This window comes from Poecilia reticulata, chromosome 20 (assembly GCF_904066995.2).
Source record: "Poecilia reticulata chromosome 20, P_reticulata-male-v2, whole genome shotgun sequence".
Classification (NCBI taxonomy): Eukaryota; Metazoa; Chordata; class Actinopteri; order Cyprinodontiformes; family Poeciliidae; genus Poecilia; species Poecilia reticulata.
Genome location: NC_088849.1, coordinates 8,114,721 through 8,132,987, shown reverse-complemented (window position 1 = coordinate 8,132,987; position 18,267 = coordinate 8,114,721). Strand labels below are relative to the sequence as shown.

The window sequence follows — 18,267 nt, the reverse complement described above, 5'->3', positions numbered from 1 at the left end:
CTAGTTCGGCGTCATCAAATCTATTTTTATTTCGGGGCTTGATGAGAGGAAATGAGATGACTTTATTTTTGTAAGCTTTATTACAGTTTGGTTTTATATATATGTTTAAGTGTACAAAGGCAGAAAACAACATATTACCACATGAAAGGTAACTTGTAGTTACTTCTCATACGTTGTATGAAAGAAAGCAAAAGAAAAAAATTATTTTATCACTCAGAAAAACACCAAACGAGATTCCACTACAGCGTAGATCAGTGAGAAATGATTTTTGTCGATTAATTGTGCAGATTTTATTTGCTTTACAGAAGGTTTGGTTGGATTAATTATGATCCACTCAGCAGTTTTCCCAGTTTTTGCACCAACCCATATTAAATACCGTGTAGTTGCTGCAGTTTAATAGGATTTCTTCTTGCTGGTTGCAGGGACCTCAAGGACCTCAGGGGCCAGTGGGCTTCCCTGGACCAAAGGGCCCCCCTGTGAGTAACTCTTCTCTGGTTTCACTTGAGAACCTCCGACAGGAACTCTGGATTAGCGTCTCTTCCAGTCTTAACCGTCCGTCACTATTGAAACTCAAAACGCACATTAGGCTTGATTCAGACGGAGAACTATTTGGACTCGAGTAGTTTTCATGAAGGTTCTCTCACATTTCAGTTCAGACAGCAAACAAGTGGTAATTTATTTGTTTGTTTTTACAATTATAGAACTTGGGAAAGTCTAGACATTTGTCTTTTCTGAATAATAAATATGAACTGCAAATGGACAGTTATAAGCATCTGAGCAGAGAGGCTTTTGTACTACCAGTATTGATTTGTAAATAATATAATGGTCAATAATGTTGTAGTTATTAGTGTTTTTATTTTTTCTCCAACAGGGACCACCTGGAAAGGATGGGCTTCCCGGACACCCTGGACAGCGTGGAGAGACGGTGAGGACATTAGCACAACAGAATGGGAATCCAAAATATGAATAATCTCATTATTTGTAAATGCGTTTATTGCGAAGATTTACTCTCTTTTTCACACATCTCAACCGCACAATATATCTGATTCAGTATATGATAGAGCTTATAGTTGAAATATTCGTTTACTATTATTATTGTCAAAGGAGGCTCTCTATAAATGTGGACTCTCCACATTTATTGGCACCAGGGTAAAACAAATTATAAAAATGTGACTTTTATTGCAACAGCGTAATTTTCTCTCAACATTTAAATGTATGTTGCTTTTGATTTTAGTTTGAGAAAAAGAATATTGAGAAAAGATAGATTTTAATAAAATTGTCATTAGTGATTTATATAAAGTAAGTGCAGGTAAAATTTAAATGTAAGTGTTGTATCCTTCTCCTGACTGCTACCTTTGTACCTTACCATTATTTTTGATGCTGTAGCAACTGTGTTTTTAGCTAAATGAGTAAACGTCAGGAATATCACAAAAAAAAAACAAAAAAAAACAACAACTGAACTTTACTTCAGGTTCATCAGATTCTCTATAAATGATGGCAGATGTGAACAGAAGAAAACTGAATTCTAGAATCGAACCAAAGGTGATTCAACAAAGCTTGGTTAAAAGGTGGACACACTTATGAGATACGGCACTTTTAAACAAAGTTTTCAATTTTTCTGCCCAAAATATTTTTTGTTTTTGAGCGAAACAGAATCTGAACATCATGGCCTTGTTAGTTTACGTTCAAAAAGGGGCATTTCAACAGTTTTGTGAAACATTATGTACTTTACGCTTGTAGGTTTTAGTAGATTTTAGAAGCTGTTTCTCTCAACCGCTCTTCAAAATGTGAAAGATGAGAGAACATGACGTTCAACAAATGCAGATGTTGGTGACAAAAAAACGTCTACTTTTCTAGATTTAACCCAGTTATGGAAACGATAAACTTTTTTTTTTTTGTTTCCACATCCAAATAAGAGGAAAAAATATCCCCAGAACTCACCGTTAGACGAGTTTCTATTCTGCAAAAACACAAAATCCTACCAAGTATTTTTGGTCTCATTTTAAGAGCAAATATATTATTACTACACCTGGAGTAAGACAAAAATAACTTACAAATAACTTTTCGACAAGATGTAGTAGCTCCTTTTAAGTAAATATACCCTTAATATCAATGATAAAGTACTAGTTTGACTGGCAGATTATTTCACTCATAACATGGGAAATAATCTGCCAATGGATCTAGTTATTTTTTTTATTAACATTGATGAAATATTGCCTTAAAACACACTCTGGAGTTTTGCTGAAAAGTTGCACGTTAGCTAGTTTTGTCTTTTCAGATATATCAAGATATTTGCGCTGGTAACTAGATTGGAAATACTGGATAAGATTTTTAGTTTTTTAGTGTAATTATTTTGTGTGAAATTGTGTGAATACATCAGAAGAGTTTTAAAGACTTTTTTTACACATCAACAGGGCTCGCTTATATGTTGATGCTGTGTATTGCTTAGCAGAACTCCCATCCTTAAAATAGAAGTAAACTGAAAACTGCTGCACTGTTTAACATGGATTTACTGCAGCTTCCTCCAGCCCCTAATAACTAATATCTTTACTAAATCTCAAGTAAAGCTGCACTGACACATCAGGAATGTCCCAAGGACTACTGTATAAGAATTACCCCACTGGAAAGGAAGAAAAAAAAAACCTGATTCGATCCCATCTTGCAATTGCTGCATTCCCCCTGCTATCATCTTCGATCCCTGCACTTAGTATGCGTCAGTGAACCTTTGCTCGACGAGTCTCTGAGGACGATAAATTTCACTGCGGGCCTGACGGATCGTCAACTCCGTTATTAGAGCTTCCGCTTCCACCTGTCCCCTTCCCTGTAGATAACGGGGCGCGCAACAAGCAAGCTCTTCCCTGCGCCCGCCGCGCCTCGAGGCGTAACGATTGACTTCTAAGCGGAGTTAAGGGCTGCAGATTTACGTCTTGGCAAACAGGCGACACGAGCATCCAATATGAAAATGGATCATGGCAATAAAGAGGTCCGATCCGAGCAAAACAATCCGAATTTCAGGAAGTGCAAATCAAGCGTTGACGCCCGCATCTCCTCTGCGACGCCGTTGGCCTGGAGGTGCTTCATTGAATAATACATCACCCTGAATGACAAAGTCTTGTGATCAATAAGCCCGGGGACACACCGCGCGTCAGCCGGGATTGGCTTCCTGAACGCCCGGATCTAAATCTTTCTCTGGTTTTAGGATGATAAGTTTCAAATCAACTTATCCTCTGAAAATTGCTTATGGATTTGAGAACCGAGGGATTGGGCGATCACATCAAGCTGGAAAAGTCAGGTGAAAGTCAAAATGAAGAAGTCGGTGTGAGCTTGAAGCTGTTAGTACAGTTGAACGACTTCACTTTAGCCTCGCCATTCTCAGAGACTCAGCAAAGCGGATCTTTAAAGTGTCTACTGGTGGAATCCTGTTTGCTAAGGCCATGTGCGTGAGAACTGCAGTGCTTATCGTAGAAAGAAAACACAATTTTCCAATTTTGGTGTTTCCATTAAAGAAGAAGGGCAATTAGAATCACACATGAATACATTTGTTCACACAATAAGTCAGTAAAAATGATGCCAAGCCATCATCCTCTAACTACTTCCTATCGTCGTTGTGGTCATGGTCATGGTCTTCTTCGTGATTTGCGTCAAAGCCATCATCCGGTTCTTGGTTCTTGGACTCGTGTGATGCGGAAAAAAGCGTTCCCATTGCACTTTTGCAAAATAAACCAAAACCCCACCTCATCCTGCCCCCAAAACTGTTTCTTTTTCTATTTTTTGTAAATTGCCAAATTCATTTTCAACTTGAGCAATTATTATATGGTCATTGGAAACGCAACTAGTGTTGACGACAGACCGCCTGTTGAGTAGAGAAACTTCTGTCACGTTACGAACACAAACCTATGTAAATGTGATTTTTCTTTTTTCTTTCTTAATGTTTTTTTGGGGTATTTTGTGTGACAGGGCAACACAAACTAGTGCAGAATTGTCAATCAGAAGCAAAAATGACACATCACGTTTAACTTTTTTTTTTTATATATAAAAATCTGAAAAGCTAAGCACAGGTTTGTGTTCAGCTCCTGTGACGCCGTCAAATTAAATCATGTGCCTCAGGAAGTCACCTAATTAGAAAGTGGAGGGTTTCTTCTTTGTAGAGCACCTGAGATGCGACTCGAGGGACGTAGAGGAGATCAGACCTTTGCTTTGATTCTGAGATCAATTAGGGACGCCAGAGCACACGGCGCTGTCGTGGGGCCGCCGCTCCTGAAAACTGTTGGATTTGAAAGGTTTCCTGTAGATGCGCAACATAATTATCACCTGAGCAGAGTTTTTATTGTTGTAGCGTTTTCCTTACGGCTTAAAATCTCCAGACGTTTCAACAGAGACGTCAGAATACTATGAAAAGAAAGTAAAGCAAGCAAAAGGAGTTCATTTTTGGAAAAATGTACCTAGCAGGAGGTTGTTTTACAAAGTACGTTTTCAAGGGTCTTCGAAATTAGCGAAAGACCTGAGTTAACTGTGTGGTCATGCCATTAAAATGCGAACCCGAATGAGCAAAATTGCCCATTTCTGCCCAATTACTGGGAATGTTGTGGAGTTTAGACCCGAATGCTAATGCATTTTGCTCCTGAAAGGCACTCTTGTCTTTTTCAGTGTCTAGTCAAGTGTAATTTTCTTCTTTTATCACATTTTTTACGATTTTACTGTCAGTCTGAACTGCTGCATGTATGATGCATCACGTTTATTCAGTAAATCACCACGTTGTTTTGCTAATTTCTCAGCCACATTTTTTAATATCTAGCTTTCAACAGCCCAGAGAGAACAAAAACCCCTCTGACTCCTGAAAAATCTTGAATGTTGAACTAATTTCAGAGTTTTTTTCCAAATCGATTGAGATCCTTATTGAGGGGAAAAAAAGAAAACGAGGATCTCCAATATAACCTAACATTGAAACATAAACATGTTCTGTCATCAGTTTTGCTTTTTGTTTTGAATGCAAAACATCAAATCCTACACAAGAAAAAAACCCACGGTTTTTATCTACATTCAGCTGATGTTAATTTTAACATATTTAAAAGTAGTTTGGAGTCAGTTCAGGAAACTCAGTCTTGGTGTATTTTGTCATTTAATCATGATTCTTTTCATATAATGGAAATACTGTACTTTCAAAACTGTAATGCATCTTTATGTCAGATTAACGGAGGTGATCCTGGTCTAACTCAATTTATTTTAGTTGATCTAATTCATACGTATTGGTTTTTAGGTCTACATAGTTTATCTACTTATTTCCAACATGCATGATGTTAACAGTTCATCTCTTGTTAGATATTAAATGTTTTATCGCTTAAAATCGAGTTAGCTGAGTTACAAACTTTTCTGTTTTTACGTTTTGAAATAAAAACTGCTTACGCTATTTGCAGATTTTAATCACTATTGAGTTGTTGTTTTCAAAAATTAAGAAGCCAATATTAAATATATAACAAATATACAGCGTATTAAACCAACATCCATTTTGATTTCAGGGTTTCCAAGGAAAAACTGGCCCACCAGGACCAGGAGGTGTTGTCGGGCCTCAGGTAAGAAAGATTTTCAAACCATAGATTTATTTCTTAGCAGAAAATTTGACCAATGTCATGATCTAAACATGTGATCATCTAAGGGACCCACTGGAGAGACCGGTCCTGTTGGTGAGCGAGGACATCCTGGACCCCCAGGCCCACCTGGAGAGCAGGGTCTTCCTGGTGCTGCTGGCAAGGAGGGAGCCAAGGTATGGTTGTAGCATAAAATACTTAAACTATAGCTATGCAAACAATAAATATGAAAACTATGTGAGGAAGATGCCTGAACATTTGGAGATTCATAATAGATGATGCCAGACGGTGTTTCATAGGAGATCAGACAAATAAAATGAAAATTGTTCAGTGTATGACTGAGTTTAGATGTTATGAACATTTCCAAAGATTTATGACCTCTTAGACTCACGAACACTCAACAGACAACTGGATGCTTTGGAGTGTCGTCTCTAGAAAGAGATTCGGACAAAATCAAATGCAAGATTCTCACTTTTCCTTTCCGCTCAAGTAGCTCAGATCTTTTCATTCCCTCTTTGTAGTTCCCAGTCTGGCGATTTAGAAGAGCCCATTAGCAGCGGAGAACACTTTTTTTTTTTTTTCTTTTTTTTTGTAAAGTAGAGCCAGAGACCTGAGACCAGCCCTTCATTGTCAGGAGCCTCCAATGTGGCCCCGCCCGCCCGCCTCCCTCTGAGCTTCTTTTTTTTTTATTTTCTCCCCGTCTCCTCCGAGCAGACAGTTTAATCGAGTCTGTCGGCTCAATCCAAACCCCGAGCCACTCGCCGCTCCGCTTCCCTCCCACCTCGCTCAAACCTGTGCATCAGTATGCCAGTGTCACTGTGGCGAGGCCTTGGCAGCAGAGACCAAATCGTCTAAAACCTCTCAGGCCCGCTCGTCTGGGCTTCACAGTGTGCAGATAAAAGTCAAAACACACACACACACGCACACACTTGCAGTTTGGTGAAGTTTTTTCCACCACTTCATTCAAATATCATTGCTTTAGAAAAGCAGTAGTTTTTTGGCGCTTTTTTCCCCCCTTTGGAACAAAATATCAAAGAGCTGTTGAAATAAAAACTGTTAATGAGTATGTATTAATAGTAGAGAAAGAAATGGTTTCCTTTTTTTTATATATATTTATACTTTATTGCGTTAATGAGTTTTCATTTCAGTCCGAATCTTTTCCTCTATATGTTCATTGACCGAATGTTCACACCGTGGCTGTTTGTGTGAAAACACTGATAGATTTGGTAATGCCTCTTCATTGACTGTGCTGCAGCTGCGCTGATGAATAGAAAATAATACTTGCTTCAGGTAAATGCCACTAATGGGCCATTAGGGTTCGCCTGGTGCTTTCGAAACACGTACGCCTCTATTCCTGCAGGAAAGTACAAAGCCATTAGTTGATGCGCAGTCAGTGTTTAGACATGGAGGACATAATATAGAATCTTTGTGGACTTGATGATTTTTGTGAGAATTGAGTTCAAACGCACCAGATGGAAAATAAATAAAGATAATATCGACAGTAATTCACTACTGGAAACAAAAAACGTGAAGTTACATTAAACCTACATTGGGTAAATTTGGATATGCGTTCCGATGAGACTCGTTTTTAGATTAAAATGAGCTTTTCAAAATAACCATATGAAATTATGCAAAATACGAAATGTAAGCCTTCTGATTGGATCCATTGAATATTTTATAATGGTAATAGATGTAACTCATTTCACGTTTTTTGTTGTTTTTCTGATTTCCTTGCGAGTGAATGCGGTATAAACTGACAGCTTTTATTCTCTCCTAAAGGTATAACTTTAGTTTGTGTTGTTTTTCTGAACTAATTGTCATTCAGCTAAAAATGTCGTTCTGACATTATTCCTTAAAGTGAAATGTTCGTCTTGAAGTTTGGTTAAAAATTTAAATATAAGAATAATTATGACCTGATGTAAAAGAAATCGATGCAAATTGCTCCCATTGTTGAAACGGTCTTCATGTATTTAGTGTAATTTGCTTTGTGAATCTAGTTCAGTAAAAAAGGAAATAGCAAATGCAACACAGATTTATTTATTTTTTGATGATTAGTGACCAATTTCTGCGCTTGTTGTTTTGGACACTTTACCTGTTTTATTCTGGGGACTCAGTTGAAAAAAACAACAAAAAACAAACGGTGATGTCACATGAGTCACCAGCCACTTTAAGGTCGGCTCCATGCCAAAGTCCGCTCTGGCAACAAAGAAGAAATAAACTTTTGAAGCAAATTCAGTAAAAACATAAAAAATCTTAATTTGTACTTTACAAATTCCCTGTTGTGAATCCTCACCAGTCGAAATATGTCGACGTCTGAAGCTGATATGATCAAAGACGATCTCAACTGTTCAAATAAAATAAGTAAATAGTCCTCTGCACAATGGTGAGCACTTAATGCAAATATGAAATGAAAAACTCCTTCTGTCTAAAACTGGCAGCTAATTTTTTTGTTTCGCCCTCCAGTCCGTGCCGCCCTGGACAGAAACCCACGTCATCAAAAGCAGCAACTGTTTACAACCACACAAGTGGCTGAAATCTAGGAATTTTCTTCAGATAGTGATTCCTTGAAGCTTTTGTCAGACATTGTCTTAATAATAGCTCACAGTTGTCGTTCGTGTGCAAAAAACATTTAAACTTTGATATTAATATATAATTCCATCTCTCTTGTTAAGACATTATAAAACGTAATTTAAGTCCGGAATGTTCATCCAGTCATTTTTGACATATTTCAGCTGATTTTCTGACACTTTGCAAACAATAATAATAATTTAAAAAAAAAAAAATTCTGTGCATGCAGGGTGATCCTGGACCACAAGGTTCCCCTGGTAAAGACGGTCCGCCGGGCCTTCGTGGCTTCCCCGGAGAGAGAGGTCTACCCGGTGCCACGGTAAGAACCGGATACTTCACCCGCAGCTATCCGTCACAGTTTTTCTCCACATGCACCTGCTGGTAGAAAGTGATAGACCACAGCTACATAACAAATGAACCCGCACCTATCTGGAGCTGTTCACTTCATTAGAGGCAGCAGCCCTGGAATGCACTCGCAGCAGTCAATCTGGTGGGAGGAAATCCGAAGTGACATCTAACAAATGAACAGGCGCTGCTCCTGCACTGCTACACTGCCGCAGAATCCACGGCTTAGACCGCTGCAGTGGATAACGGGCCTCTTTTTGTTGTTGTTTTTTTTTTAGAGCATTTAGGATTTGTTAGGGACTTATTTAGAAAAGTCTTTTCCCCAGTTTAACTCAAGGACACCTATTGTTTCGTCATTCGTCAGTGCCAGCACTTTGGAAGGCGCGGCATTTTGTTGCCACATGCATTATTTAGTAAATAAATAATTAAGTCAAAAATGTTGGCAATTAGACTGGAGTGGCGCGGGACGGATACACTGTCGGGGAAACAAAGCGTTTCCTCAAGGTCAGCCGAACTCGGCAGGACACGCCTGATTGTTTCCTGCCATCGTAATTTAGCCCAGCACGCAGCCACCGACTGCAGAAACTCATTACCCATACTGCCTTGTGCTGCTCTGGAGCTCACTGGGGTGTTGCACACATATACAAACACTCGTGCATGCATGCAAACACATGTTGGACCATGATAGATATATATAGTAAAGCACACGCCATGCAATGTTTTGTTATTTTTTTGCCACACAACCACAGAGGCAGGAATATGGATTTGAATTGTTTACTCTCGCTTACAGTACAGCTCTTCAACATTTGGATGACTTCTGAATTTTTTTCTTCATCCACAGAGCAGAAATGGGAAGAGTACCCAAAAATAGTACTCAAGTGAGAGCAGCGGTACTTCAACATATTTTTACTCAAGGAAAAGTAAAAAGTGGAAATTACTCATGCAACAGTAAGAAAGGTATTTGGTAGAAAGGCCAATCGAGTACTGAGTAACTGATCACAATGTCAATCGTTTAATATTTAAAATTGACATCATCAGATGGACCAAAATGTAAAGTTAAGTGGAGGCTTTAGTCATTTAAGGACCAAAATGAAAAAAATGTAGCAAAATCAGGGAAAATTATTTTCCAAATCAATTTCTTACAATATAAAACTTATGAAACTCTAAGTTGACAGGTGAATTTTAGGTTAAAACATATTTGTTTGTTATTCTGTGGGTAGATAATCCAGTAATTTTACCCAAATAAGAGTAGCAACACTTCATAGTAAAATTACTCATGTAAAAGAAAAAAGTACAGTGTAGAAAAATACTCCCTAAAAGTATTTTTTTTATTCCCCAAAAGTTACTCAAGTAAAAGTAATTGAGTAAATGTAACTAGTTACTGCCCAGAGGACATGTACAGTATAAAACATGCCATGTGTATTTACCTTCAGAGGAAAGTACAGTTGTTTAAATTTTAAAATTCTAATGTTCTTGGACTTGCTGAAAGTCTTTCATATCCAACTTCACACCTATAAAGTTATCATTTTGTTTCTGTTTGAGTAAAATCAACACAATCTGATAAGAAAATTACAACTATAGTCAAATGAGACTAATTTTATAAATAAACCAATAAAAATGTAATAAATCATCTCTATTCCCCATTTTCATTACCACCCTGGGCAACCGCCCCTCTAGCCCCTATCTCGTTTTTTAAAACATTTCCCATGACTCAGTTTCATAATACTAATAGATTTTGAAGAAAGCAATGAGAAAGAGCTCCAGTAATTGCCTCATTTTAGGAGGAAGAAGTCCCCTCTCCCTTTTTTTAAGTTTTATAAACGCGTAAAAAAAAAAGAAAAAGCCAAACATTTGTTAAAGTTGAAGTAGTTTTTCTGATTCTCAGTCGGACTCACTTATGTGTTAATGCACTAAACCCATTTCAAACATGCTCTTTATATGAAGCTGTTCAAGCCAACTCCATGAAGTGGGTTTTATGATGATGATGATTTCCAACCTCCTTACTACTTTTTTCAGACTTTCTATTCAAGCCCGTGTTTCTGCCAGAATGAAAATGTCAATCGTAATTCATGGCTTGAAACGTGGAGGGTGAGAAGCTCTGAATTTTCTTCGCCGCTCACTCATTTCTTGTCGTTTTGGGATTAAGTGACAAACCAGCAAACAGAGGCAGACAGTTGGAGCATTTAATGAAACCTGTACTGAGATCCAGCGTGGAGATTGTAGCGTTATTACTGCCAGATGTGGAGATTGTAACGGTCAGTTTTGTTTCTCTCTTTGTTTCAGGGCCCAGCTGGTCTGAAGGGCGGAGAGGGACCCCAAGGTCCACCCGGTCCTCTTGTAAGTACTCTGGATTTTACTCATTTCCTGACAACACTGTCATTAATATCTGTACACCATGTTAAAAGCTTTAAGGCTTACAAGTACAGGTTGCTTAAAAGTGGTTTGTATCATTTAGATAAAAAAAATATCAGTGTGTGTTTCAATCTATTTCTGGCTCCTGACTCAAAAATAAGAGTGATATATTTTTTCACTTGTCAGGGTTTTTTTATTGTCGTCTGTCATCGTCGTACCGCGTTCTTCTAAAGTGGAACTGAAGTATAAACTTCACTCACACATGCACTAATGAATGAGTGTGCCGGCATTACAATGCATTTACGTGTCAGAACAATCATCTGTTGTGTTCAGATATTTTACAAATAACTTTTAAAAATATTTAATGCATGTGAATTCAGGCTCCTTTACTCTGATACTGATAAATCCGTTGCAACAAATTACCTTCACAAATCGCCTGATTAGTAAACCCAGTGTACAATTAAATCTCAGCGGTAAAACAAATGGTATATATAGCATCTTACTGCCCAATCAAAGCACTCACAATTAAATTAAATACTTTATTTATGCAAGGGTTTAATTAAATGCAGTTGTAACTCAAGATTACACACTCAGTCATGGCATTGCTTATCTTCTCCATGTGGCTGGCGCAGAGCAATCCAGTTCATAACCTCTAAGCAGCCCTGCAGGCCTTCCTCTGCTTCCTCTGACCACCTTCTTGGAGTTTCTTCATTACAGATGTGTTGGGAACATGACATTTATATTCTGAGAAGAAAAAAAACTAAATGAACAGATTAGGTCTCTCTTTGGAGATGTATGAATCTTTGACGTTTGTATAAAACAAATCCAATTTTGGAAGTGTGACAGACAGAAAGGCGTAATTAAAATCATTACATATTGCCACAAGTACATAGGAGTGTTGTGTCTGCAGCATGGCAACCACTGAGCTATGCTGTATCACATTCATGGTCTGTGATACCTGAGGCTGGGATGTCAGAGGGCGCTATGATAACTAACTAAGCTAAATGCTAAGAGTTAGATATCTGGGTCACAGAGACAACAGACGGACATATTACAGACGACACCTTCACTTCTTTTCTTTTGCCGCTCCTCTTTGAGTCTGTCAGGAAGCCCAGCAGAAAGACATTGGAGTCGAGGACAAAGTGGCTACTTTAGCTCGTTCTTCGTTAGGGCCGGGAGGTTCGCCAACGTGTTTGACAAAGACCTCATGATTGTTGGAGGAGATGGTTTTAAATTCCTCCTTCTCTCTCTCCTCTTTGCTCCTGCTTTCCATCCATGACGCCTCCTTCTCTGCTAATCTGGGATTTGTTTGCGCAGTTGAGGTATTATTTGAGCTTTTGCAATGTTAATCATTTGCTCCCGGTTGTATACTGCTTCGTTGCTATGGCTCCGTGTCATAATAAATGTCCAAAAGTAAAAAGAATACTGCCAGCAATAATAAATGTCCAAAAAAAGAAAAGCAGGGCCTCTGTAATAAAGTAACAGTTTATTTCAGAGTTATAGCTCAGTAAATATTGCGACTAAGTTGCAAAAAGGTGAAAAAGTACAAGGGCTATAAATACTCATGCAAGGTACTGGATGTATTTGTCAAAAAAAACAAACAACTTTAGCTAAATACAGCATTTTAGCTAAATGCAGCATTAGAAATGTTAAAATTCAGTCAGTGATTTTATGATAAACATTAGGGGATATTAAATGTACTAAATTAATTCTGTTGTTCGGGGTCAACCAAATAGATGTCATGCATTCAGACTCACAAATCCACATCTTCTGTGCCGTTCCCTGCAAAAACAGCAGGGTACTCTATCAAGACTATTTGTTCTCTTGCCTCCTGGCACACAAAGAGAGAAGCAAACAAACAAATGCTCTCTCAATAAAACCACACAGCCATGAAGCATCCATATGCTGAGTCAAAATATTGAGTAAGCCTGGGAGTTCCTCCTACACATCCCAGATCAATCCCAGAGGTTTCAGCCGGGGAATGTATCCACGCTCCTTTCTTTTTCTCCTTTTCAGAGAACTGTACTTATTTAAGTAGTTTTTTGATAACTTCAAGCTTTTCTCTCAATTCACATGCAGCAGCACTTAAAAAGACAAAGCAAACTGAGATAATGGCACAGCGTAGCTCGTAGCGCTGAGCTGCGACTGCACAAAAGTTCTCCCTTGAAGTGAAATTGCTCAAATGATTGAAAAACTAATATACATGTTGTATTCAAACGGCCTGATTTTGACTCTGGAAATGTCTTTGTTTTTTTTTCAAATTATTAACAGAGGTTCCTATGATGAAAACATCCTGTTCCACGACGTATGTTCAAATTAATGCAAAGTTCTCCGTGAATATAATGAAACATGATGGAAGGATATCAGGATAGAAAATTAGTAGAACCGACCTGGACCTGATCCGAAATTCAGGCCGGGTCGAGCCAAAATCACAAGGTTGACGGTCAGCTTTCCCTGTTAGGCTTTTAATAAATCTACAATACATACAGCAGAGAGAAAACTAAACAGGAATGCATGACATAAAGTTGTGCCGATCTATTCATTCTAGTCTAAATAGAGGAGTAGATAGCTTACACTGTGAAAGAAAGACAGAAAATTTGGAGCAGGAGTTACCTCAACTGGAACAAGCGCAGCGCACCGCATGCAAACTCCAGAAGATTTGCACTTGACTCACAGTACGGTTGCAACAAGTGACAAAATGGAGCTAGAAGATGTTAGACTGAAGCTAAAAATGTGAAAAGTTATTCTAATAAGTCAACACAGCGCAACGTCAAAGGTATGGAAGTATTTTAAATCGTCTGGTTTACTTACTTGGAGTTACTCGGACGGACGGACGGACGGACGGACACATTTGTTTCCTTTTTCTCAAATCAAATCTTTTAAGCTGACCGTATAATTTTTTTCTGTTCATATGTTTCAAAGAAAACTGTGTAACAACACATCAAAAAGCTAATAATGAATAGATGCAAAGTCAGACGTATTACAATGAGAAAAACGTTAATGCTGCATGTGGTAGTTTGCTGCTATCGGAATAGGAACAAAAGGAGCGTGGAGTCAGGCAGATGGAGTATTTACCTATGTGTTTTATGGACAAAGGTAAACACCGACTTCCTGTAGCTCCAGTAAATACAACAACAGTCTGTTTTTGTTAAAAAAAACAACAACAAGAAAAGGTATTTTCAGCAGCAGGCACGAGCGAACAGGAGCACTGAGGCGTCAGCCCCTGGACAGCAGATAATGCCAACTGCATTATAAAAGAGCAGCGCCGCTTCATTAGAACTTAAAAGGCACCTGTTATTGTGTGTTGCCTCTGCTGTTTCTCACTTTCCTTTAAAGGGTTTGTTTATGTGTGCATTGATCCATTAGTGGTAGAACTCAGCGGGGTCTGCCAGGATCTTAATGGCAGAAGCTGTTGTTCAGTAAAATCAGGGATTTATTTACAGAATGATTTTCTTTTTTTCTATGCTTGAAGGGTTCTCCTGGTGAGAGAGGTAATGCTGGTCCAGCCGGCCCAATTGGTTTATCTGGTAGACCTGGTCCTCAGGGTCCTCCAGGTCCTGCTGGAGAGAAAGGTGCTCCTGTGAGTATGTTGTTCCCAAAAATAGTTTTACCCACTGATGTGTGGCTTGTAATTATAACCTTAAAAGTAAACATCTTTGTGCTTCTAGGGTGAGAAAGGGCCGCAGGGCCCGGCCGGCCGTGACGGTGTCCAGGGTCCTGTCGGTCTTCCTGGCCCCGCTGGACCTCAAGGCCCACCTGGAGAGGACGGTGACAAGGTCCGCCTGCCACCATGATCTCATCAGCTCCATATTTTAACACTTGGGTCTAATGAGACAAAGTAAACGGAAAACTCAGCTGATATCTGATTTTGAAGTTGGTGTCCGATTTTTTTTAAACTTGAGAGCGCACTCACCACACGTGAACTGACATTCAATCAACAAGACACACCGGTCATAGACACAGACTTGACAGGTGTGCACCAAGATTCAAATGTTTGACGGAAAATTTTTTGAGACCAAACATGAGTTCAGAGTAAACAAACATGGCCGACCAGGAAGAAGCAACTGCTGTAGTTTCTGGACTATATTTACCAGAGAAAAACAATATAAAGACATCTCTAACGTCCACCAGACTTTCTGGTCCACCATCAGCAGTTGTTTTGTGTTTTTTAGGTTCCCCTCTGTTTCCCTCTCCATCTGATTGGCTACATGTCACATTCAACATGCTACATCCTCGTTTATCCAATCCAACATATTGAATATTCACAATTTCAGATCGTAGTGGCCCGACGTCTTTTCCGAGCGAAGCAGATCACTCTTAGCACACCGCACAAGGCAGGAATATCTATTAAGGTTATCATAAGAGCTGTCCCAATAATCGGGGCATCTTTAAGATTGTCAGAAGGGGAAAATCTGGACAAAAATCGATAAAAAAAAAAAAAAAAACTTGCCTCGTGAAGTAGACAAATCTCGGCTGAAGGAAATGCAGAGCTGAAACCCCGATTTAATCTCCCGGTGTTCTCCGGAGCTGCCAATCAGCCGTCACTTGAGAGGCTTCCTGCGTTCTAACCTGGACAGGAAATGGACATCTCCATATCTGTTCATCCGCACGGAACTTCCAGGATTATCGTCACACATATTGGCTTTTTGTCTGAGCTGCGGGGTTGTCAGTGATTTTGTTGACATTCACAAAAGAAGAAAATTGGATCTGAAACTATGTGTGTGTGCGTGTGTGTGTGTGTGTTTGTCTTTTCTAGGGAGAGGCTGGGGAGCCGGGCCAGAAAGGAAGCAAAGGTGACAAGGGAGAGCAGGTGGGTTATGAAAAACGCATGAATCTACATCTCGTATTCACATGAAGCTGGCCGGGTGTTCTGATTAGATTACGTTTCACACAACAGGAATAAATCACATCCACTATAAGAATTAGCGGTGTTTAACTCAGTTTTACGACGCAGTGCAAGTGAATCGCATGGATCTTTGCGAATTTGTTGTTTGGTAAAAAGCATCAAACTGAACAAGGCAGCATTTCTCTCATTGTAAAAAAAACCCCAAAAACTACCGAATTGATAATAGAAATCACAAATAAGATGTAAATTAGGTTCAATAATGTAAAGCACATCATCTTATTAGCAGCTCAGCATTTTTTTAATGAAATCTGCGCTGCTTTTGATGATGCGGGAACTTTTAGCTGATGTCAGCAGTTTTAAAAAGTTCTGGATCGTTTTCCTGCAGTGGTTCTGAAACAGAACCCGGCCTCCTTCATCTGCATCTGGAGTACTGCATGTTATTATGTCTGTGTTTTACTCCCAACACGTTATTTACTCCGTTTTTCCCAGGGCCCCCCAGGACCGGCTGGCGTTCAAGGTCCCGTTGGAGCCCCAGGTCCTGCTGTGAGTCCATGTCAAATTCAGTGCATTTTAACACCATCCAACACATAGAGAACGGCTGACGCCAATCAAATCATTTATGATGAAAAGCACAGATTAAACATCATCACATGGTTTGCAGCTGTAAGGTGTGTGTCGTTTGCCAGGGAGCTGATGGAGAGCCAGGTCCCAGAGGTCAGCAGGGCATGTTCGGGCAGAAGGGAGACGAGGGTCCGAGAGGCTTCCCTGGACCCCCGGGTCCTATCGGTCTACAGGTTGGTACCACTCTCTTCTGTCAGAAGATAATAAATCAGCATTATTGCTTAAGCATCGTAGTTTAAATGATTCTCTGTTCAGCTTGTTTTGGATGGTCAGATTACAGTTAAGAGAGGTTTTCTATCGACAGAAACCACAACGGACGAGTCTAAGTTAACCATGTCATCCCTTGTTCAGTTGTTTGTAGTTTCTCTCCGAATTGCAACTAGTGATTGTTTGTGTTTGATTGTTCTGTTGTTTGTTTTGACGATTAATCAGTTATCCAGAAAAAATAGGCATTTTCTGCAGATTTTTTATTGAACCACTTAATCCCATTTTTTGTGCTATAAATAATGCATTAAAAGATGCAAATAAACAATTCTAAGTAACCAAGAAGGGAAATATTTTATTGCCTGAAATGCAAAAACAGCATTCCTTCAGAGTAGAAAAGGATGCAACTGCAGCAAAAATAAAAAAATAAATAAAAAAACATGTATGTGTTTTTCTGCTTGACCTTCCATCAATACAGAGTAGGCTTTAATCTTTTGACAATTTTTAGATGAATCGATTAATAACTGGATAGCAAAAGTCATACCAGAGCTGGAATATTCGCGGGCTTTTGCTGTAACCTCCCTATATTCTGAGGTAAGAAAAATAATAGTTCACTGCAGTAACTCTCGGTGCAGATTAAAAAACAAAATCACTTCCTTCCTGTTTTATCTTCTCCTCTCACATGTCAGCCTCAAACTACTATTTTCTGTATATAAAACAAAACCCAGTTTCATACATCAGTCCAGAGTATATAATGGCTGCCCTACAGGGGACAATAATTAATAATAAATGGCCACAACACAAAGCATGCAACATTATAGAATGATGGAGTAAAAAGGAAAATTGCATCTGGAGCTATAGCTAATGGTTAACGGTTGCCGTGGCGCTACACTAGAGCGTCTCACTGAAAGGTCTTCAGCCGGTGAACGATATTAGAGCAACAAAGATTCAAAAAGGTTCGACTCTTTAGTTTAAAACGTGCAGGAGTGCAGTCAACAGCAATGCAAACCAAAAAATGCACAACCTAACATCTGAGAAACAAACGGAAAATTTCCACTCTATTCATAAATAAGTGGTATTTCTCTGTGAAGCTGCATGTAAAAAAAAAAAGAGAAAAAAACACCAGGAAGCACTTTAACGTGCCTTAATGATGTTTTGTTGGCTCGTGATAGAGATCTAATGACGTGCAACCTTTCCCACGGTTGTATTCAATTTATTTGTAATTATCCATTTATTAGGAATCAGCTTCCGAAGCCCCGTACTTTGGAAGTTTGCTGTGGGGATCGGGGTCGTCGTCTTGGATGAAATTACACACGCCGCTGCCCGTTGCTCCTCTTCGCTATTCTTTCTCAGCAGGATCGCCTTCAATGGACTTTTAATTGGGAGTAATTCACTTCCCATCACAATCCCATTAATTGCGCGGACTGACCTACTCCAGCAGTCTGTTCCTCATCAAGCTCATTTACTGGGCTGCATAATTAGCACCACCGCTACCGATTTTAGCATTAGAGAAGACCTTTACACAAATGATGCTCCTCAGTGAGGGGCAGGAGCTGATGTGTGGCAATCAAGCCGGCAAAAAAAATAAAATAAAAATCTAAACAGGCATGAACATGAACAGAGACAAGTAGATGAAGAGCCGTGTTGATGCACAAAGGCAATTTTTTGTTTTGTTTTGTTTTTCATCATTTGCTCGAGATCCTGCAGTAGAATGATTTCTTTTGATGTCCTTTCTTTTCTTTTTTT

General features: G+C 39.1%; 1 protein-coding gene across 7 annotated transcripts in view; it reads left to right on the top strand.

The window, feature by feature from the left end:
- Nucleotides 1-18,267, top strand: part of col11a1a (collagen, type XI, alpha 1a) — a 95,003-nt gene that overhangs the window by 54,950 nt on the left and 21,786 nt on the right. For all 7 annotated transcript variants that reach the window (XM_008438345.2, XM_008438344.2, XM_081601432.1 and 4 more), the window contains 11 exons: nt 423-476; nt 872-925; nt 5,517-5,570; nt 5,654-5,761; nt 8,383-8,472; nt 10,782-10,835; nt 14,323-14,430; nt 14,519-14,626; nt 15,607-15,660; nt 16,186-16,239; nt 16,383-16,490. In XM_008438345.2, coding sequence (XP_008436567.1) covers nt 423-476; nt 872-925; nt 5,517-5,570; nt 5,654-5,761; nt 8,383-8,472; nt 10,782-10,835; nt 14,323-14,430; nt 14,519-14,626; nt 15,607-15,660; nt 16,186-16,239; nt 16,383-16,490 — 846 coding nt within the window. The remainder of the gene's footprint in view (nt 1-422; nt 477-871; nt 926-5,516; nt 5,571-5,653; nt 5,762-8,382; nt 8,473-10,781; nt 10,836-14,322; nt 14,431-14,518; nt 14,627-15,606; nt 15,661-16,185; nt 16,240-16,382; nt 16,491-18,267) is intronic.